General features: G+C 34.2%; 3 protein-coding genes and 1 non-coding gene across 8 annotated transcripts; 3 read left to right on the top strand and 1 right to left on the bottom strand.

The window, feature by feature from the left end:
• Nucleotides 1-1,845: 1,845 nt before the first annotated feature.
• LOC105107573 (putative DEAD-box ATP-dependent RNA helicase 29) lies at nt 1,846-7,015 on the top strand. 2 transcript variants are annotated; one of them, XM_011001543.1, is made up of 11 exons: nt 1,846-2,453; nt 2,563-3,724; nt 3,837-3,894; nt 4,236-4,337; nt 4,900-4,945; nt 5,064-5,140; nt 5,334-5,386; nt 5,503-5,584; nt 5,673-5,729; nt 6,038-6,176; nt 6,485-7,015. In XM_011001543.1, exons 1-11 carry the CDS (start codon nt 2,084-2,086, stop codon nt 6,697-6,699), a joined length of 2,361 nt encoding a protein of 786 aa, XP_010999845.1. In that variant the 5' UTR covers nt 1,846-2,083; the 3' UTR covers nt 6,700-7,015. The 2 variants fall into 2 exon arrangements, with proteins under 2 accessions (XP_010999845.1, XP_010999847.1); XM_011001545.1 differs by having other exon boundaries at nt 4,903-4,945.
• A 1,491-nt stretch (nt 7,016-8,506) lies between these two features.
• Nucleotides 8,507-8,578, top strand: TRNAQ-UUG (transfer RNA glutamine (anticodon UUG)). Its single transcript has one exon. It is a non-coding gene; the product is annotated as a tRNA-Gln (tRNA).
• A 468-nt stretch (nt 8,579-9,046) lies between these two features.
• Nucleotides 9,047-13,319, top strand: LOC105107574 (chaperone protein dnaJ 10-like). 3 transcript variants are annotated; one of them, XM_011001547.1, is made up of 10 exons: nt 9,047-9,380; nt 9,729-9,788; nt 10,069-10,151; nt 10,528-10,681; nt 11,014-11,143; nt 11,260-11,424; nt 11,533-11,711; nt 12,045-12,125; nt 12,504-12,641; nt 12,957-13,319. In XM_011001547.1, exons 1-10 carry the CDS (start codon nt 9,294-9,296, stop codon nt 13,035-13,037), a joined length of 1,158 nt encoding a protein of 385 aa, XP_010999849.1. In that variant the 5' UTR covers nt 9,047-9,293; the 3' UTR covers nt 13,038-13,319. The 3 variants fall into 3 exon arrangements, with proteins under 3 accessions (XP_010999849.1, XP_010999848.1, XP_010999850.1); XM_011001546.1 differs by having other exon boundaries at nt 9,048-9,380; nt 12,501-12,641; XM_011001548.1 differs by having other exon boundaries at nt 9,048-9,380; nt 11,266-11,424; nt 12,501-12,641.
• An 816-nt stretch (nt 13,320-14,135) lies between these two features.
• Nucleotides 14,136-17,182, bottom strand: SKP2B (RNI-like superfamily protein). 2 transcript variants are annotated; one of them, XM_011001549.1, is made up of 5 exons: nt 17,084-17,182; nt 16,408-16,711; nt 15,449-15,797; nt 15,159-15,300; nt 14,136-14,786 (listed from the first exon to the last, which is right to left on the bottom strand). In XM_011001549.1, exons 2-5 carry the CDS (start codon nt 16,677-16,679, stop codon nt 14,416-14,418), a joined length of 1,134 nt encoding a protein of 377 aa, XP_010999851.1. In that variant the 5' UTR covers nt 16,680-16,711; nt 17,084-17,182; the 3' UTR covers nt 14,136-14,415. The 2 variants fall into 2 exon arrangements, with proteins under 2 accessions (XP_010999851.1, XP_010999852.1); XM_011001550.1 differs by lacking the exon at nt 17,084-17,182 and adding an exon at nt 16,983-17,077.
• Nucleotides 17,183-22,330: the final 5,148 nt, after the last annotated feature.

The raw sequence follows: 22,330 nt of genomic DNA on the forward strand, positions 1-22,330 counted from the left end.
TTATTCCACGAGAGCCATTTACACACGAAAGTGATATTTGCACCGATAGTGTTGGTGGTTGAGCGCATGGTTATGGCCTAGACCCGACTCTTCCGGGGCATCCATGGAAATTAAACGAGGGAAACTAATAAAACGGACCTTGAGTTAGTATAACCAGTGGTTTTGAGTTTTGACACGTCCCGTGATTCGCATTGTTTTTGTTTACAAGATAGTCAATACCTCTCTTTTTTTATATAGTAAATAATTCCAAATAGGTTTTTTTTTTAATGAAATTAATTATCAACAAATATACTAAAACAGATTGATGTTTTTTTTTTTTAATGTTTTTGGGTGAAATTATTGAAAGCTGGGTTTTAAGGTCCAAAAACCTAAACCCAATTTCTTTATCATTACAGTCGACCCCTGCTGGCAAAAAGGGTTGCATTGCAAATAGACGTGTCACCTCGTCTGCTTTTTCGTAAAAATAATTAGGGGTGAATGACTAATCTTTTGCTCAGGAAACAAAATCCCCATGCAGCTGAATCCATTTTTCCAAACTCATCCGCGACCCTTTATTTTTTTTAATTTTGATTATTTTTTCTTTTTGTATTTTATAATTCGTTTTTTTCTAAAAATATATATTAAAATAATTATTGAATTGTCATTATTTCCAATTAATATTAGCGTCTATTATAATAATATTAATAATGCTTTTGAATAATTATACGTGAACCTTGAATATTCAATGTTATTACAAATTTTTTATATAATTTTCCTCAAGTCTATTATTTTTATGTTTTTTAATAGATTCATGTCAAAACTATCAATTTAATATTATTTTTTTGTTTTTGTATTAATTTTTTTTTAAATTATGATAAATTGTTAGTCTAAAAACAATATTTCTAATAAAAAAGAAGAAGTAGAGAAAACTCATTTAGGATTTTGATTAAAGATATACTTCTTTTTATCTTTATTTCAGCCAGTTGAATGTTTTTCGATATTTATTTAATTTTTTTCAGTTTTTATGTAATAAACAACATAGTTACAAAAAACAATTGTTAAAAAAATTATTAATAAAAAGGATAATATATACTAAAAATTATATTTTCTCTACTCAACTTAATTCATTACTGTTCTGATGAAAAACATTCATTTTTATTACCATATAGTCTCATTCAATGTTAAATTTATTTTATTAAATACACACATTGAATTTTTAATTTTTAATTTAAATACACACAATATTAAAAAAGGTCTGCATTTTTCAATCATTACTTCTGACGAAAAAGATGTATTTTTAATAATATTTTTGTTTTGTTTTCGCTTAAATTTAAAGTTTAAATGATAACTCAATTAAATAATAAATTTTAATGGTTTCAATAGTATTAATTTATAGATGTTTAATTGCATTTAGTTAATTTCTTTTTCTAAAATAGATATTGATCTTCTTAAATAGTTTTTTTTTATTTTGTTAAATTTCATTATGCTTTGAAGAAGTTATTATAATTTGTCTGTAATTTCTTTCCATATGTTTTATATAAATAAATTGTAGTTGCATGATGCATTTAAAGCCGATAATCAAGTAACCAAAATTAGATAAGTAATTTATAATTTATTTTTATAGTATTTATTCATAATATTTTAAAAAATAAAATTTTATTAAAAGATCTAAATTAAATTTAACTCGAGCACAAAAATATAACCGTGCATTTTAGAACAAGCATGTTGGGTTCGCTGCTTCTGTTTGGAATAGACAAAAGTACCCCTTATGAGTAGTAAATGGGCCTTTTCTTTTGACCCATTTACAAGAGCCCACTTCGATCACCTATCCCCATGGACCCCATCCTCTAGCTTTTCTTTTGCTCTCTTCGAGGGCTTCGCTGTTGCAGAACGGCTTCGTTTCTGCCACTACAGTAGTATTTTATCGTTGCTGCTGGGGACAAAAAGGGTAAAAATTGGGGTTTAGTTTTTTTGACAACGGGAACCAATCAGGCATAACCAATCAAAATAAGTGTTTCCAACCAGAACAGAACGTAAACCCTAGTAAAGGGGTTTTAGCCTTTCGATCATAACACAGAGACAGACAACTCCTCAAAAAACTCCAATGGGCAAAGAACCCTTAGTCAGCTCCATGGCAGAGCTCAAACGCAAACAACAAGTCAAAAAGAAATCAAAATCCTGTGGCTTCGAATCCCTTAACCTAAGCCCCAATGTCTATCGGGGAATCAAGCGTAAGGGTTATCGTGTCCCCACCCCTATCCAACGTAAGACCATGCCTCTTATCCTCGCCGGCATCGATGTCGTCGCTATGGCCCGCACTGGATCCGGCAAGACCGCCGCCTTTCTCCTTCCCATGTTAGAGAAGTTAAAACAGCACCTGCCTCAAAGTGGTGTTAGGGCTCTCATACTGTCGCCTACTAGGGATTTGGCGTTGCAAACTTTGAAATTCACTAAAGAACTTGGCAGATTCACTGGTTTGTTTTTCTTCAGATTTTTCTTGATTTTTATTTACTTGTTCAAATTGCTCTTCTAATTTCATCAAGGGTAAATGAATAATCTTGTATATATTTGTTTGTTGTGTAGATCTTAGAATTAGTTTATTGGTTGGTGGAGATCGTATGGAGAGTCAATTTGAGGATTTATCGCAAAACCCTGATATTATTATTGCCACTCCTGGTAGATTAATGCACCATTTGTCTGAGATTGATGACATGTCGTTGAAAACGGTTGAATATGTTGTTTTTGATGAAGCCGATAGTCTCTTCGGTATGGGTTTTGCTGAGCAGTTGCATAAAATTCTTACCCAGCTGAGCGAGAATCGTCAGACTTTGCTTTTTAGTGCAACTTTGCCCAGTGCACTTGCGGAGTTTGCCAAGGCAGGTTTAAGAGATCCTCAGCTTGTTCGGCTTGATGTGGATACTAAGATTAGTCCTGATTTGAAAACTGTGTTTTTTACCTTGCGCCAAGAGGAAAAATATGCAGCGTTGATTTATTTGATAAGAGATCATATAAGTACCGATCAACAGACATTGATATTTGTTTCTACGAAACATCATGTCGAGTTTCTAAATGTTCTGTTTAGAGAAGAGGGCATTGAGCCTTCGGTTTGTTATGGTGATATGGATCAAGATGCTCGTAAGATTCATGTATCGAGGTTCAGGGCACGTAAGACTATGTTGTTGATTGTGACAGATGTTGCAGCTAGGGGCATTGATATTCCATTGCTTGATAATGTGATAAATTGGGACTTCCCTCCAAAACCTAAGATTTTTGTGCATCGTGTGGGGAGAGTTGCTAGGGCAGGTCGGACTGGAACAGCCTTTTCTTTCGTGACATCTGAAGATATGCCTTACCTTTTAGATCTTCATCTGTTTCTTTCAAAGCCAGTCAAGGCTGCTCCCACTGAGGAGGAGGTTTTGCAGGATGTAGATGGAGTAATGAACAAAATTGATAAAGCATTTGCAAATGGAGAGACTGTTTATGGGCGTTTCCCCCAGACTCTCCTTGATCTTGTGTCAGATAGAGTTCGCGAAATCATTGATTCATCAGCTGAACTAACTTCTTTACAGAAAGCCTGTACAAATGCTTTTCGTTTGTATACAAAGACCAAACCATCTCCTGCAAAGGAGTCCATTAAAAGAGTGAAGGATTTACCTTGTGAAGGATTACACCCAATATTCAAAAATGTTTTGGAAGGTGGTGAATTAATGGCACTTGCCTTTTCTGAGCGTTTGAAAACTTTCAGGTGACCCTAAAACATTTATCTGTCTCAATTTTTTTGAAAATATTTCTGCATATTTTTCTTTTAATTTGCTTAGTTGAATTGTTCTAACTATGCAATGACCGGATTCTAATAGACCCAAGCAGACTATATTGGAAGCTGAAGGTGAATCAGCCAAGTCAAAGAATCTGCAGGTAACCTTCCATTTCTAATCTGCTTTCATATATATAATTGATGATAGAGAGCTGTTGATCCATATCTGACCTTCGAAGCCATGTTCCTTCATACACGCATGAGAATTTATTGAAATCATTATGCCTACATTATTGATTATAGCATTTCTCTTTTCTATATGCTGCCTCGTAGAAATTGTTTTTTTACTCGGTTCTACCTGCACCGCTTAACCATCTTGAACAAATATTCTTTATTTAGTCATTCTCTTAACCTATGATTTTCGTGTTGGTATTAATCTTTCTCAGCATTAAATTGATGTTCCTTTTTATTAGTTTACATTGATTTTATGGCTCAATTGCAGGGTCCTGGTCAGTGGGTTGATGTCATGAAGAGAAAAAGAGCTATTCATCAGGAGGTCATTAATTTGGTACAGCAGCAACGCTCTAACAAGCTGGCAGACAAGGTAAATATGTTACGTGCAATTGCTCTTAATAACACTGAATTTCATAAAAGTCAGTGGCCAATCCTAGTAAATCACCAACTGCAATATGAGATGCCCATATGATTTGATGGCATTTTCTGTTGCTTCTATAGATTTGTGGAGTCATCCTCATCAAAGAAATAGCTTTAGGACATGTTTAAGGACACCGTTATTTCAAAGATATTTACATGGACTCGATTCTGGTTTTTGTAATTCAGATCAATTTCTGTGTCCAAGGAGCACTAAGCTAGCTGTAACAGTGGTGGTACTCCAACTTTTGTTGGCCACATTTTGGCTGGATTCAGATCTTTATTGTCCACACCTTGCTCAAAAGGCTTGGTGCAATTGAAGTTCATAAGTTCATACCTATGCTCCTTTCACTTATGTTAGATCCAAGCCTCTTCAGTTACTAGGTTAAGACATTTGGCCTTTATTAGCTCTGGGACTTGATTTATTTATTTACACTTGTGAGATGCCTGTTCATCATAGTTTTATTGTTCTCATTTTGTTTAGTTAATTATGCTTTTTGTTTTTTTGGCACTAGCAGGAAGTTGAAACTGAAATTACTTCAGATGAAAAGGAGAAAAAAGGTCTGCATTTTCCAATATGTGTATAATATCGTAACTGTTCATTTTGCTATAAAATATATATTTTGGTGATCAAAATCACTTTCTTTTCTGATGCTAAACATAATATCTTGCATGTTAGTGGTTCGTGGTTCTAAAAGAAAGGCAAAGAGTTTCAAGGATGAGGAATACTTCATTAGTTCAATACCAACCGATCATGTATGATATCTTTTATGTCCTCTACCAATAATTTGTTCCTTTACTTTTCATCTGATACACTTTATTTTGATATTGAGTTGCCAATTGCTTTTTAGGTACTGTATTTTTTTCCCCTTCTCTGCACTGTAAATTTTCCTTTGATGTTGAAAATATTAACTAAATATTGTGCTTGCGTATTCTGTATTGATGTCAGCATACAGAGGCAGGCCTCTCAATGAGAGGAAATGATGGCTTTGGATCAAATAGGTATTTTTTGATATATGTTGTCCAACATTATTTTGAAGCATGAGTCAGGGGTGTATGTTTTTCTATGGTTGTAGGGTGTTCTTTTTCTTACTAGTCAATGCCAATTTTGTTGTTAGGTTGGAAAATGCTGTGTTGGATCTTGTTGCAGATGATAGTGGGGGGTTACAGAAACAGAAAACCGTATACCACTGGGATAAGGTTCTTGAAACATTTGGATGATAGTGATGTCTTGCAATTTTCTTCTATCAGCATTTGGCTTAAAATTTACATTTCTATTTGTTGGCAGAGGAATAAAAAGTACATCAAACTAAACAATGGTGATCGTGTTACAGCCAGTGGAAAGGTACTCTTCTGAACTTTTTTGTATTTTAACTCCTAAATGGAATATCTAAGCTTCTATTAGGAATGCTGAATGCATGACATGCAGGGGAAATGCATACTGAATCTGGTTAATTTTCATGGAGATAGAATAAACTGTCTTATTAGATCACTTTGAAAACGAGCTTTTCTTGAACTGTGAAAAAAAAATAGTAATTTAATGACTCTAGCTGCGGCTCTTATCTTGTCTGAAGTCTTTTGTGGCTCAATTTTTGGTCCCACCATTTATATTATTAGACTAGTTATTCCTGTTTTGTTGGGGTTGGTGTGCAGATAAAGACAGAAAGTGGTGCTAAAGTAAAAGCAACCAAGACTGGGATATACAAGAAGTGGAAAGAAGGGTCACACAGGAAAATATCTCTTAGAGGAACAAATAACGATGGGAATGCTGAGGAATCCACAAGCTTCTCAGGTATGCCTCTTGGGATTGGATGCTGCTCTTCATTGCTCTACTTTGTTCTTTTCAGTTTTTTTTGGATTATCATGTTTTGTTTTAGTAAATTAATATTCATGTACGAGTTTAAAACTGTTGAAGAGTTTCTTTACCTGTTTCCTGGAGAATATCAATGCATTTGGTTTATTGGACTACTAGCTTTTTCCAGTTTGTGGATGGTAGATCCTAGTTCACTGCTTGTATAACTTCTTTGGTCTGTGATTTGCTATATAAACATGCAGAAGAAAAATATAGCAATAGATGCTTATTTGTTTATTTTGTTGCAGGAAACCGCCAATTACGAGGGAATAACAGGAACTTCAGAGGGAGCAAAAAGCAGCACTCTCTGCCTAATGCTAATGTGCGTTCAGAAATTAAAGATCTTGAACAAGTTCGGAAGGAGAGGCAGAAGAAGGCAGACAGAGTTTCTTATATGAAGAGCAAAGGTTCAAAGAGTAAAAAGTTTGGTAAAAATGGAAAAAGGGGCAAAGCTAGGAAGTAAAAGCTTTGTCAGATTTGATCGCATCTCGAGGCACGGTCATCTTTAAGAAAAAAAGATGTAGGAACTCAGAAGTTACAATTCGGATTGCCTTGTGATTCTACGCAAGAGGGCCTTCACAAAAAAAAAACACTCAAAAGAGGCGTTTTAAAACTAATTTTGACCTCATCAAATGTTTGTAAGCTATTTATGTGGAGAATAGTTTGTTAGTACATTGTTCTCAGGCCAAACGCCACATTTAGATTCTCCATCTGTTCAGCAGTTGAGTTTTTTCATCAACGATCCTAACAGGCTATTTATTCAAAGCTCTGTTCTCGAACCTTTTGCATTATTCGTTATGGTATCATCTAGAGGTGTTCACGGTTCGGTCCGGTTTTAATATTTCAGTTCGGTTTTAATATAAAAATTCAACCGAACCAGAAAATACTATTCCTTGTTAATATAACCTGAATCGAACCGAGAACCGGTTCAAACCGAACTGATTTTGTTCGGTTCGGGTCGGTTTTTTAGCCTTAAAAACCAAAACCAATTAAATAAGAGAAAACTTGGCTGAATCACAATCATTGGACAAACTTGGCCGAATCACATTCAAAAAAGTCATCGTTGAAAACTTTGAATCCAAGCTCTTCAGTTGAGATCTGAAAGATCTTCCTTAACAACTGCATGTTAATAAAACTAAAAATAAGGATTTTATCCAAATTTTCTGCCATAACATACAGCAGAGAGTAAGAAGGCAACAATATGAGAGAAAATGAGTTGCTTTAAGCCTTCCTTGTGCACAAAGGAGAGAGAGAGGGGGAGGGGTGGGGTGACTGGAAAGGGAGAAAGGGGAAGGGGAAGGGGGCAGAGAGAGAGAGAGAGAGAGAGAGAGCGAGAGCAGGGAGGGAGGGATAGGTGAGGTAGCTGCTGGCTGGAATGGAAAGGGCAAAAAAAAAAGAGAAAGGGAAGGGGGGGGGAGGAGAGAGCGGGGAGGGAGGGATAGGTAGGGTGGCTGGAATGGAAAGTGAAAAAAGAAAAAGGGAAAGGAAATGGGGGCGACTAGACAGGTGGGGGGTTGGAAATGTAGGGTTAGATTAGGATATTTATTATTTAGGTTTAGAAAGTTGTTTTATATTTTTTTTAGATTTAAATAAATTAGTTCGGTTTGGTCCGGTTTAATCGGGTTAAGGCTTTTTTAATCGGAATTGAACCGGACCAGGTGATTTTTTTATTTTTTAATCAGTTTATTTGGTTTTTTTTATTGGTTCGGTTTTTTCGGTTAATTGTTTCTCGATTTTTTCGGTTTAATCGGTTGGTCGGTTTTTTTGAACACTCCTAGTATTATCATTATAATAATCATTGATTCTTACCCTGATTCATTGGGCAAGGAATCAATGGATTATTAATAAAATGGCTGGTAGCATATCCAAAAAAAAAAAATCCCTAGAAAAGCAGTGCCGGTGCTTCGGATACCTGCCGGATTCTTCATTAAACTTCATCCTGTTTTAATGCGGCCGGTATATGAAGTTGTAGTTTGTGGGTAGTGACCTATTGAATTAAATGATGTTAGACGCTTCAGGTTTCTTGTACAGGAAATCATTTACATCAACATCGGCAGAACACAAGATTTACCAGCTTCTACTGCCTTTGCCACTCGCCATCATCGGCTGAAAACAAAGCCCGATAGTGCACTCTAAATTAATAATTATATATAAAAAAAGGTGTGTTGGCTAACGACGACTATCTAAGAGACGAAAATATGTTAGTATCGCTAATAGAGAACAAGTTTATTTTAAATATAATACTTGAGTAGTCATTCAACTGACACATTGGTTCTATGGTGTAGTGGTTAGCACTCTGGACTTTGAATCCAGCGACCTGGGTTCGACTCCCGGTAGGACCTCTATGTTTTACCTTTTTCTTCAAACCGCACCGTACTCAGACACAAATTTTGTGCTGTGGAGCCAATACGTACATACCAGACCACGTTCCTGCTCATGATCATAATGCACAATATCCAAAAGCAATCTTCCTTTATAATTACTATTTTTATTTTGATTTTTTGGGAATGAATCTTGCCTTTATGATTCACTGTATTTAACAAGGATACAAAAAAAGAGTAGGGTAAGATCATGCAGAATCACGACCGTCCATTCAACAAACCCTCTCTTCTGGGTGGGTCCATTTCTTTTTTGGGCTAGATCATTGAGCCCACCAAAAACAACTTGGACAGAAACTGAACCTAACAGTAAACCCCACAACAGAAAACAGGGACCACCAATGGATTAGCCCAAGCCCAGCTACAGCTCTCTGAGCTCAAATCCGATGGCTTGAAAAGAAAGAAAATCATAAGCGCCACCTTGGTGACAGTTAAAATACTGTTTTGCTCCCGCGAGAAAGCAGTTTCAGGTATTTGTTTATTGCTGTGAGGAACTGGAAAGGCAACGGAAGCTAGTGGGGCTCTCCAAAATATGGCCACCTCTTTCTCACTCACTCGCTTTTCCTAAATTCCTATCTCTTTCCGTTTCATCTTTTCACATTCCAAAACATTTGCGACTCTCCAACTCTTTGGAGAAGAAGCTGCACTTCTCTTAATTACTCTTCAGACAAAATCAGGGATGGTGAAGGAAACTGAGTACTATGATGTTCTTGGTGTCAGCCCATCTGCTTCAGAGGAGGAGATTCGCAAAGCTTATTATCTTAAGGTTTGACTTAGATTAGATGGAGTTGGTATTTTAATGCTGAAGAAGTTGTGCTCGAATACCAAAATTTTAATATTCTAGTTCTGGTAATCATATGGTGAATTTGAGTTGACAAGCATATCCATGTTTCTATTGCTTAAGACTGGTAAAAGAGGGAATCAGAATCTCAATTGAATTTAAAAAGTAAAAGAAGATTTTGATTTTTCTTATGAATGGAACCTGATGCCCTTTAGAAACTCAAGAGATACAGAGCTTCTTTGCATCCAATTTGTTTTACCGTTTGATTTCTTTTTTCTTATTGAAAACGAGAGACTGAAAAGCTAACTATAAGAGAGATGTCATGTTTTACAGGCCAGGCAAGTTCATCCAGACAAAAATCAAGATGATCCACTGGCTGCAGAAAGGTTTCAGGCAAGTCCAGACCCTCATGATGATTATTTATCCCTTAAGCATAGACACAGGCCACCCTTTTTTTTTAGTCTTTTTCAAATGTGTATTTGGTTACTTAAAAATAATTAGGGAAGAGGAACGAAAATCCAGATGATCCAAAGTAGTATATTTCTCGAGGAAAACTAGTAAATGTCGGAGTGTCTATTGTGACAGGGCACAGTTTCACATAGCCAGTATAGTCACAAATCCTTGGTTGTAAAATAAAAGGGGTTTTTAATCTGAACAATTCTAACTTTGGCAGGTGTTAGGTGAAGCCTATCAAGTTTTGAGTGATCCAGTGCAAAGAGATGCATATGATCGAAATGGAAAGTACTGCATTTCAAGGTATTATTATCAATTTGCTTTAGTCCTCCTATCTTCTTGGAGATTGCAAGGATCCCTACTACCAAGGTTTGTAGATGTTTTGGCCGTAAAAATGCAGAATGACCGACTGGGACAGTTTTCTGGTCAAGACTGTAGATTGCTCATTGTAGCATTGATTCATTTTGGGTGAATATCTATCTATTCAGGAGAATAACTTAATTCCTGAACTAGTGAATGCTGGTTGATTATCAAATGGAGCATGCAAATATCTATTTTTACTTGCATGATAAATTCAACAAATCATTAATTTGTAAATTTCCGTTTGAATATGGCTGTACGTCTTCGTCTCTCAGGATGGTGTTTTCTTCCCCAAATGATTTGATATCTTATTTCTCAGGGAAACCATGCTTGACCCCACAGCTGTATTCGCTCTTCTGTTTGGGAGTGAACTATTTGAGGACTATGTAGGACACCTGTCTGTGACATCAATGGCTTCTTCTGAATTAGCTGGTGAAAGTGACAATCCTGATAAAGTACATGAGAAACTGAAGGTATGGAATTAGTTCTTAGGCAGTCGTTTAAAGTACATTTGAACTCAAAACGATGCAATAGCAGGTTCCAGGCAATATCATCATTCATACAAAGCAATGTTTCAGCTTTGAAGTTCTACAAGAGTAACCCTAGCTTAGAAATTGTCCCCTGTCAATGTGACACATACTAGAAAGTATATATGCAATGTGTAGCTAGTTATATCATGTCTGGTTTTACATATCTATCTCTTAATTTTTCTTTTCTTAATTTGTTTTTTTTTCAAGGTGTCATGTGTTGATTATTTTGTATAACCTGGTACTTTGTATTTTCGGCTTGTGATTATTCGTTGCAGGCTGTCCAAAAAGAAAGAGAAGAGAAGCTAGCAAGGTTTCTGAAAGATTTTCTCAATCAATATGCTAAAGGTGACAGGATTGGATTCTTAAGGCATGCAGAATCAGAAGCCAAGAGGCTTTCTGTTGCAGGTAAACTGAGCTGAACTTTCCCCATCCTTGCTTTTTTCTTGATGCATCTGCAATTTCATTGTCTTCTATGATTAGAAAACTCCACGGTATATCTCAATATTTCGTTTGACTAAAAGACACAGCTTTTGGAGTGGATATATTACATACTATTGGCAACATATACTCAAGACAAGCAGCGCAAGAGCTCGGAAAGAAAGCAATATATCTTGGTGTGCCGTTCGTGGCAGAGTGGGCTCGCAACAAAGGACATTTCTGGAAGTCACAGATTACAGCAGCAAAAGGTATGATACATTAGCACCCCAATCCCCATCATTTCCTCTGGGACTAGTGTTCGTTGTCTCTGTATGTACAAGCACGGGCACCTAACTATAAATGGAAAACAAATTCAGGCGCTTTTCAGTTACTGCAACTCCAAGAAGATATGCGCCGCCAATTTAAAATGGATAGAAGTGACCCTGGAAATGATGTCGAATCTCACCTACTCTCAAATAAAGACACATTGATGAACTCGTTATGGAAACTCAATGTAGTGGACATTGAGATTACCGTGATACATGTGTGCCAAATGGTGAGTCTCTCAATTTCAACTCAAGAAAGCCTTGTTTATGTTCTCCCTTTCATATTAACAGTTATTCATGAACCATTTACTCTTGTTTGTATAAGGAGACAAAGGAAGCCATGACAACACAATAATATCACAGGATACTCAAAGGAAAACTCTGTTTCCACAATGGAATCTTGGAAATGTATTTTATTTCAAACAGTTTAAGGTTTTTCTGGAGAAAAATAGGGTTGAATCGTTAAAGTAAATTTTATGCCTGGTACCTGACTTTCTTTCCGATTTCTGGGAAAGAAAATCGTCTTCCATAAGATTTCTCTCAAGATTTTAATCTGTTCGCAGGTCCTAAAAGAAAATAATATTAGAAAGGAAGAACTTAGAGCTCGTGCTTTGGCATTGAAGATTCTTGGGAAGATCTTTCAGGTGCACCATTCACTAGAATCACTACTCAATCTTATCTTTGTAATTTCCATGAAAATTCTTGAGAGGTATTTCCAATTATTACAACAGAATATTTTCTTATAAATATGAGAATTGTGTGTTTGTAAGGCTATATGGATTCTCGATGCTGGCTCCACTCTTTTGTGTCAATACTAAGATAGAGGCAAAATCTTGTGTTTGTGAATTAGAGAAAGCTGGAAAAAAGTAATGCTATCCTGTTTGATAATTTGAGCTAAAGATAAAATAACCAGGGAAAAAGAGAACTTGTTACTGGAATGTAATTTTACCATGATACTAAAGAATTGCTATCTAGGTTGATAATTTTGCACTTGATGTTGCTTTATCAAAAAATTTCAGCAGGAAAAGCAAGCACAAAATGGTGCAACATCAAAGGGAAAAAATGCTGCTGAAAATGATGATGATGGAAGCAGTTCTGATAGCAGTAGTGAAGAAGATTCACCAAGGGCATTATCCTATCGAACTCCTCTACTTACACAGGCATGTTACAATACCACTTCGAGCTAATAATACATCAGTTGTATCCATGTTTCGACTGAGTTTTCTTTTTTCTTTTTAGCTCTAGATTAAAGCCCCCAATGCGATATATGCATAACTGACATAATTAAGACACAGAGAAAGACTCTATCCCTGCTCCAAGTACCTAGGCCAGGCGAGTTGTAAAATATGTTCTTTCAATCTTCGGTCGACAATTGCTGCAGATATATATAAAAACAGGCTTAAGCTTGACAGTGGATTTTAATATAAATTGATCCCAGGAGGGAAATGTCATGATTTTGATCTCTACATTGGCAGGGTATCGGTAGATTCTTCAGATGCCTGTGTAATCCAGCATTCGATGTGGATGATGAAGAGATTGTGTACAAAAGCAAATGATGCTTAGGGCTGCTGTACAAAGGTTGGCAGATTGACACTGAGATTGTAACGCACTGTTTTCCTCCTTTTAACCATCGATGAACCCAAAGGGGTCTTGTTGACCGGGGAAGTTTTGCTTTCAAGGAATAGATTGGGACAAGCTATATTTATTTTGTGTGTTACATAATTATTTAAAGAGAACAAATCAATGCAATCCACATACAGATCTCACTATCCTTAAGATTCTCAATCAAAGAGGTTGTTATCTAATAAAAACTAGGAAACGATCTTTGGGTTTTCTTATCTCTCTTGTGACAAGAATAGGGAGAGGAATCTTTCGAATTGCAGTGTGAGAGCGTTTGTTCCTAGTGCAAAGCATCTTCTCCAATGATGCCTCTAACAAAGCTGCAAGACGCGTGATTATGTGCTTTACATTCCTCACACTAGCAGCCCGTCAGAAACAGGAAAGATTAGCTCAGTGGGCTCAAATTGTCCTCCTTGAGAAAAGGAAACAACAGTAACAAAAAAAAGTTGAGTGGGGGAGTGGGGCAAAAGCATTCTCGATTGATATTTCCCTGTCATTTTGAGGGTAAAATGAGGCAATACCTACAGGAACTCGATGGCTTAATCATGACCAGTCCTTTAGTAGGGTGTTCAAAAAGCTGAAGTAAATTATGAGGCTGGAAGGCTCTTAATTGGGGTTGAAACTGAAACAGATCGTTTCAAGTTTCCTAAGGCTCTCAGATGTTCCTTTTCGAGGGTCACAACACTACCAGCAAGAATAAACCCAAACGCCAAATGGATTCCGAACGACTTACATGACAAGGCTTTGGATGCAAACAAAAGGACACGTATAGGGATTTCTTTTTATATGTGATTTTTAGAAGGTTCTTCTCAGGACAACTATTATTGGAACGCCACCACAAGTTTTGATTGCGTGGTACCATCATCACCCTATATTTTCTGCTTCCAATCAAGTAATGGACAGGTTGTCGAAAGCACACTGATGAAATGGAGATAACGCTTGAATTCTCATGAAATATTTCACGAGGTATACCATTCAGTAGATTTATATAAAGCATTTTAAGAATATAGCCAAAGGTTTTGACGGCCATCACATGAAGGCAAGTTCATAATTGTCAGATTAAACCGTAACCAACGAACACGGATTTGAACAATAAACTAGGCTTCAAAGGCCAAAATGCTTGCTCACTTCAGGAACCAAGGGCTGATAAAAGTCCATTGTTTTACAGACCATATTTTGCAACAACAAATGGGCTGCCCATTTGCATTGAAATGGTGAAACTCTAAACACAACAACGTATTTACGGGGACATAGCTCTACCTCCCACAGGCTGTCATGCAGAGCTCCTTTGAAATTCCGAGCTGCATGTACGGCTCAATGTGCTGGATGAGGAAAAGAACTTGCAGAGCGGTGTGCCTGGACAGCACAGACACAATGCACAGATGTCAAGTTCAAACAGCCACTCATGACGAGGGAATGCCTCCCTGAGCAGGTGTGAAGTGCAGGAAACGAGTCACATAGAGCCTGAACAGCAGGAGGTGTGAGTGCCGTGCACTGACTGATATTTAGACTCCTCAATCCTTCCTCATCACACCTACCTTTCATTGATTCCCACATTGAAAGCTTGTTCTTCACTCGATTGTGGACAAGGGAATACATTGCTCTATCCGTGATGTTTCGGCAGTAGTACAGACCGAGGGACCTCAGATGGGGACACCTGTTTGCCAAAGCAATCACGCTATCGTCTGCAAAAATATTATAAATACTTTATGAGTCCTCATAATCAAAATGCCAAAATAAATTAAGAATGAATATAACAAGTATCTGCTTATCAAAGGTAATATACTCTTAGCATCAAATTAACAGGTCCCAGATTCAGTTTGGTATTGTCAACACTCATGAATTATCCTTCTCAATTTCATACTTTCAATCAGAAAAGGAAACTGTCCAGTACGAGTCTTAGGCTTGCAAACGTAATAGATCAGGCCACTCCATAGAGAATTCAGAGGATTGGATTGTATCTTAGGGTTCGGTGCCAACATGATAGCTCAGAGACATTTGCAACTTACAGCCAATCTGGTGAAATGCTAAAAAATCATCCCCAAATATTAAAATACCTGTTATACAGACACACCCACACAAGTCGAGGGTTCTCAGATCAGGACATCCATACGCTAAACTCATTACTCCAACATCACCCACGTTCTCGCACCATCCCAGATTCAAAGACTGCAACTGACTGCAGTTGCGTCCAATACCCTGCAGATTGTTCATCAAACTCGTAAGCTGCGTAACTTCTTAAGAGGCATATGGAAAAAAAGAAAAAAAGGAAAAAAGAAAAAAAAGAGTTAGAAATTAAAAAGAAAAAAAGGAAAAAAAAAAAAAAGAGTTAGCAACTAGCATGAACCTGCAAGGCACGGTCAGTTGCACCTCTGACACATCCACACAGATTCAAGATCTTTAATTTTTGGCAAAACTCGGTAAGATACTCAAGACCAGCATCACTGAATGCCGTACACCCACTGATGTTGAGTTTAGTAAGATTAGGACAACCGTGAGCTAATGCATACAGAGATAGATCACTGAGCTTAAAGCTTTTGCTGAGATCCAGGTCCTGCAGATCATGGCAGTAACTAGCAATAGTCTGAACAGCATGATCCTCAAGTTGTGGTTTATCCTGGCGCAGCACAAGAGTTTGGAGTTTTGTAAATTTAGGAGCAAGAGAGAGAACCAAGTTGTTCATGTTGTTTTTGCACCTGAAGGAAAGAGTTAATTCAAGATGTTATCAGCACCAAAGATGAAGGAGATTGAATTCAGAACAGATTAGACAACAAAATAACACTAGACAACATGCAGAAACAATTTCTAAGAAGTTAGATTTCAAAAGGTATCGACTCTTGATTAGAAACATCTTAGGGATTCAAGAGAACAAATCTAAAATCTTCATGCAGATCAACCTCAACTTAATCTTTAGCATGCCCCACGCAAACAAGAAAATATATAAACTATCTTCGCATATCACTTCATTTATTCAACTGATTATTGAAGTGCCACCAACATTAAATTAGGATTACAAGTTCACAAAGACTGCATGTAACTAATCAGCAATGTTTTGATCATGGCCTCGGAGCAGAGCAGAGGACAACCCAGGACAAATTGCTCTAATACAGAGGCCATATACAAACACTTAGTGAGTTATGAAACACTCCAATAACTGAAATAACATGATTATCCTGGCCCTGATTAAAAGATAACAACAATTTGACACACAATTAACACAACATAAACAGAACGAAAAACCCAAAAGAATTAGAAACAGCTGGAACAACATATTGATTATCATAGACAGAGAAAGACAGGTTATACCAGGAGAGACAGAGATGGGTGAGTCCCATGCAAATAGCATCCCTCCATCCACTACAAACCCCGGAAGCCATAATCACAGTCCTATCATCAACAAGAGAAACAATCCTTAACAACAGCTCCACGGGAATATCTTTCCACTCGGTGATCACCGCACCTTCCATTTTCACACCCCCTTCACTACTCCCACTCTTTCCACCACCAAAAGCAAGCATCATCAGCTTCTCGAAACACAAGTTCAAGTCTTCACTCCTCGCCTTTCCTTCACCAGCCATTTCACGTGGGAAAGTCTCTTTCTTTCTAGTTTCTGTCATCGATAGTTGAAAAGATTGGGAGATAAAAGAAGCAAATTTTAGTAAAACGACAAAATACAAGGAAAGAATAACCAGAACCCACGAGTCAAAAACCTCGTTAAAATCGTGATAACAGAGAAAAACAAACAACGATTACGATTCATTAACAAGACATAAATCAAAGATCATTTTTTAAAAAAAATATTTAATTGATTACCAACAGATTCTAAGAGATTAAAAAAGAAGAAGAAGAAGAAAGAAGAATTGAAGCTCTCAGTAACATACATAATTCAAGAAGGACATAAATAAAAGACAGGATCAAAGCAGCAAAGAAAAATTGAAGGTTCTTCTAGCAACGATGATCATGTAAACGTTTTTTTTTTTACCTGTGGAGTGATTTTCTTTTCCTGTATGTGAGTTTTCTGCTAATTAAGAAGGGCAGCTGATCCTCAGAGAGGTGCATTTATTTATCTTTTAAGAAGGAGAAACGTACGGGAAGAGATTTTAGCGACGCGTGTGGTGCCACGTGTTATGATGACATTGATGAGATGACGGTCCCACTTAAAAGTGGGACTTCGATTGCTTTATAATTTTTATGCGACGACCATTTTAATTTTACCGAAGTGTATTTTTACATTTTTTTATTTAGATATATATTAAAATGATATAAAAATATAAAAAAATAATTATAAATAAAAAAATTCAAAATTAAATGATGGCGTTTGTCTCAAAGTCCCTTAAGGCTTACCCCTTTTTCTATAAAAAAATAAAAATGATTTATTTATTAGTCACTACCCGCAAGAGAATGGAGGATCGATTCTTAGAAGAAATAATTTTATATTTTTCTAAGAAAAACTGTAAAATAAGGTAAAAAATAAAACAAATGAGAAAAGTTCGAGAGAGAGAGAATTTATGGGTGCTTGTCTAGAAACTAGAAAGTTCCAGTGTCCAAAACCGCAGCCGCACGCACCTTTAAAGCAAACTCAATATGCTACTCTCTCTCTCTCTCTCATTAATATTAATGTCGCAAGTAAGGTTATAGTTTAGTATTTTTTTTTTTACATTTTAATTTGAATATCTGTTATTTTTGCAATACCTTATTTGCTTATTGGATTTACAGTATATTTAATAGACCATAAAAATTAGTCGTGGTATGCGTAAGCTGACCCGGATACCCTACGTAAATAAAAAAAAATATTAATGTCACATTATCTTCAAATCAAAAAAGGAAGAAAAAATTGACATTTCCATTGAATTATAGGAATTAAGGATTCTTTTCAAAGACCTGAGTTTTTTATTATGTACTGTTTATTTTTCTATATATTAATCTGGCTGGATTGTATAAAATTTCATATTTCCATTGAAAACTGGAGATGGTGAATTGTGTGGTGGTGGCAGTCCAGGTGCATCCGTGCCATGCTGGTTGGTGGTGGTGGAATGAAAATACAGTCCCGCGACAGGATTTATCAGATTCTTCTTTCCGCTTGTTGGCTCTTTTTTTTGGCAGCTTTAGCCTTTATGTGATGTCCATGGGCACCTATGTTTCGTAGACGTTGTCGATTTTGTGCGTAGGTTGTCGTTTTATGGATGACTTTTTCGTCCTGCTTGTAATGACACTGGAATTTGATCGGTGTGATTCTCATATGATTGATAGACGTTAAAACACGACGGGGAGGTTGAGCGACATAGTGGTTCGAGGGAGTGTTTGTTTTTTTATTGTTTTTTATTTAAAAAATACTAAAATATTTTTTTTATTTTTTATAATTTTAATATAATAATCTTAAAACTAAAAGAATATATGATTTTTTTTATTTTGATTCATTTTTAATTAAAAAATTCTTTTAAAAAATATTTTTCTAACATGAAATGAGATTGTCTTTTATCCGGCTTTGTAATAAAAAAAAAGACTTTGTGGAAGGTTAAAAAAGTTTATTGACCTTAGGCTTATTTTTATTTTATTTTAAAGGTATTTTTGTAGTTTCATTGAAATTTTTAATTGTTTATTATTTTTCAGATTTTATCAAATACCAAAATGTCTCTCAACATAAATTATAATAACTAAAAAACCATTATAAAAATATAAAATTATACATTCATACTAGTTTTTTTTCCTTCAAATGGTATTTTAGTTATTTTACTTTTGCAATTAAAGTGAAAAAATAATTATTTACCTCAAATTAATAAATCAGGAAAATATTTCTATACCTTTAAAAACCAATGTTAATTTTCTTGGACAAAAAAAATAAAATTATTATACTATTTCAATTAACAATATAAATGTGTCTACAACTATATAGTTTTTCAAATGCTATATAGTAATGTTTTTGCCAAAGAGTAAGATGAAAGTGATGGAAGGTTTCATCTCTCGTCTCCTATCAGAGATGATAATCTGGTTTAAAACATTCTACCTCATATTTTTCTAAAATATGCTAAACCCTATTTCAGTTAGCATTACTGTCCAATAGCTTGCTATAAAAAATTGGAGTTCGATTCCCCTCCTCATATTAATTAACTATAAAAAATGAGATTTTACTATATTTCTCGTTACAAAATATTATTTATTAGAATAATATTTTGTTTTTTTTAATTTAATTTTTTAATATTAAAGTTTTTTCTATTTACTTATTACATTCTCATAACACAAATTTAAAGTTTAACAAGCTAATCTTATTTCGCGGGTTAACCTAGTTGACTTCATTTTTTCCTTTTTTTCTATCAGTTTTTTTCTTCTAAATTCATCTTATTTGATTGAGAATTAAACTTCAATATATATTTTATTTACTTTTCATTAGATTATCATAATTTCATGACACAAGAATAATGTTTAACAGATTAACCTGAATTAACTCGGGTTATTTTTTGTGTCTTTTATTTAATTGATTTTTTTATTTTATCATTCAACATTGAATATCGGTTAGAATTGAGTTTCATAATTTATTTTGATTTTTTTTTTATATAAGAATATCTTAGTTTTAAGATCAAGGTCACAGGTTTTAATATTTTAACTCTGGTTAAATTAGTTTTTTTTTTCTTTCTAAGAGGTTATATTGGTATCATTACCCGGGTCATGAATCCTTCAATATTGGACTTGTTTTTTATTGGGTTGTCCCTATCTTAAGACTCGAGTCGCGGATTAAACTAATTGACTCTTTGTTTTTTGTTTTTTTTAATTGATTTTTTCTCTCATTTTCATCAATTAACATTATGTTTAATTGGAAATTAGGCTTTCTGATTTGTTTTTGTTTGTTTGGTTTTCATTAGGTTATCATGATATAACCTGATCTTATGACTCAGTAATAATACTTAATAGTTAACTTAAGTTAACTTGACCTATTTTTTATGTCATTTTTTAATTAAGATTTTTACCATTTTTATCATTCAACATTAAGTCTGATAGGGACAATTGAAAATTGAGTTTTATAATTTATTTTGATTTTTTTATAGAATTATCTCAGTCTCAAGACCAAAGTCGTAGATTTGACGAGTTAACCTAGGTTAAATCAAGTTATTTTTTTTTTCTGGAAGGTTATCTCAGTTTAATAACCCGAGTCATTGGTTTGGTGAATTGACTCAAGTTGTTTTTTTATGTTTTTTTAATTGATTTTTTTTAACTTCATCTTCCAATATTGGGTTGGTTAGGGATTGAAATTTGTAATTTATTTCAATCTTTTTAATAGAATTATCTTGGTCTTATGATCCGGGTTGTAAGTTTGACTTGTTAACCGAGTTGATTTTTATGTCATTTTTTAATTGATTTTTTTTAATTTTATCATTTAATATTAAGTTGATTGAGAATTAAGTTTAATATTTTATTTTGATTTGCTTTATATAAGGTTATCATAGTCTTATAGCCTAAATCATGAATTTGACACATTAATACTGGTTGTCTAAGGTCAACCCAATATGTTGTTATTTTAATATTAAAAAAAGATATCATTTTAAAATTTTATTTAGTCAAAATTTATTTTTATAAGTTGAATGGGTTGTTTTTGAACTAATAAAATTATTAACAACTCATATATAATTTAATTGTTTTCGTACTAAAAAAAACATTAGCAATATTTAATTATTATTTTTACTTTTAAAAAAAGTTAACTTGACCTGCAGAATAATTTTGGCTCCTGAATTCCAAGTCTTCAAACATGGGTTCTTTACTGTCATGACTTGAGAACACTTCTATTTTGATGGCCAATCCTTCATCAATAAAAAAGGAGAGAAAAAAAAGGTTATATATGGAGAACTATTCTCCGATTAATATCTCTTACATGGTGCAGATCGGCAACGATGGCGCCGATGATGTGCTGTGAGCACTGACAGCCTGACAAATGCCAGTTCATGCTGAGGAGTTGCTTATGAAATGAGCACAGATAAATTTGAATGATGCACTCAAGGTCATCTTGAACAGGTCAATGGTTAGGCGCTGTGACCTCCTTTACAGGCTTTACTTGCGTTCTACATCGATGCTCAGAGAAGTGTGTTTATGAACGCCATTCCTGTTGGATCACATGCTTTTTAACCAAGAAAACACGCCAGTACCCTCTTCCCTTGTTCTTCCTTTATCCTCTTTCACGCCTCATGTTTATTATACATATTAAAAACAAAACGGAGACTCATGATGATTTCCATGTGCATCTACACATAATGATTAATTTACCCTAAAAAAACAAGTTTATTATTAATTATCATTTTATCATTTAAGAAAAATCAATCAACTTGCTATTTGGATAAAATGATAATTTTTTTAAGGGTTTATTAGTAATTATGACATTAATTAAGGATAATTTTTTTTTTACTTTTTAAATATATAGTGTAATGACTAATTTATTCCAAAAAAAAAAAGATTTTTTTAGAAGTTTAAATGGGAGCAGTTAGATCTTTTTATGTTTTCAAAATATAATGCAAAAACTATATTATTCTTAAAAAAAAAATACTAAACTTACATACAAGAGTTTTTTCTTTTATTTTTTCATATATATTTTTTAAATAAACAAGTTGAGATGGAGTAATTTGATCTTTTGCATAATATAAATATTATTAAAAATAAATAAATGATAGCATACACATTATTTTTTTGTTGGTGTTTGTGCTGTGAGTATACACGATATGATACTTGAATTTCAATGAAATTTTTTCTTCTTCTTTAATTTCTCTTTGTTATCATATAAAGGTGTCACTTTTTTAATTGTTGTTTTTTAATTAAATTTTATTTTATCTATCAACATTTGATTTTAAATTATTTTTATATCAAATTTAGTTGTTATTTTTTTAATTATTATTTTTTTATTTTGAATTATTTTTATTATATTTTTTTAATAATTTCATCTCTCGATGATTTAAAATTTTACTTTGTTATTTTTTAAAATTTTTATTTTATAATGTTAGTTCCATACTTATAACCAATGACAAATGTTTTGAAGTTTAACATGTATTAACTTTGTTTATATATATATAAATTAATATTTTTTTAAATTTTATCATTTAATATTTAATTCATTGAAAATTTATTTTTATGCCTTTTGTTTTTAATTTTTTTCTACGAGGTTATTTCAATTCTGTATCTATGATTTCAAAATTAGTATGTTAATTTGAGTTAATTTAATTTTTTTTTATTTTTTTTATTTTTTTATTTTCTC

The sequence above is a fragment of the Populus euphratica genome, unplaced genomic scaffold (assembly GCF_000495115.2).
Source record: "Populus euphratica unplaced genomic scaffold, PopEup_1.0 scaffold164.1, whole genome shotgun sequence".
In the NCBI taxonomy this organism is placed as follows: Eukaryota; Viridiplantae; Streptophyta; class Magnoliopsida; order Malpighiales; family Salicaceae; genus Populus; species Populus euphratica.

Bases quoted from the DNA above. Each gene is read 5' to 3' on its own strand.
- LOC105107573 (XM_011001543.1), top strand. From the start codon at position 2,084: ATGGGCAAAGAACCCTTAGTCAGCTCCATGGCAGAGCTCAAACGCAAA. The intron at 4,338-4,899 runs GTAAATATGTTA...TTTTGGCACTAG, and splicing joins CTAACAAGCTGGCAGACAAG to CAGGAAGTTGAAACTGAAAT. The intron at 5,141-5,333 runs GTATGATATCTT...TATTGATGTCAG, and splicing joins GTTCAATACCAACCGATCAT to CATACAGAGGCAGGCCTCTC.
- SKP2B (XM_011001549.1), bottom strand. From the start codon at position 16,679: ATGGCTGGTGAAGGAAAGGCGAGGAGTGAAGACTTGAACTTGTGTTTC. The intron at 15,301-15,448 runs GTTCATGCTAGT...AACAATCTGCAG, and splicing joins CAACTGACCGTGCCTTGCAG to GGTATTGGACGCAACTGCAG. The intron at 14,787-15,158 runs GTATTTTAATAT...ATATTTTTGCAG, and splicing joins TGGGTGTGTCTGTATAACAG to ACGATAGCGTGATTGCTTTG.
- LOC105107574 (XM_011001546.1), top strand. From the start codon at position 9,294: ATGGTGAAGGAAACTGAGTACTATGATGTTCTTGGTGTCAGCCCATCT. The intron at 10,152-10,527 runs GTATTATTATCA...CTTATTTCTCAG, and splicing joins GGAAAGTACTGCATTTCAAG to GGAAACCATGCTTGACCCCA. The intron at 10,682-11,013 runs GTATGGAATTAG...TATTCGTTGCAG, and splicing joins AAGTACATGAGAAACTGAAG to GCTGTCCAAAAAGAAAGAGA.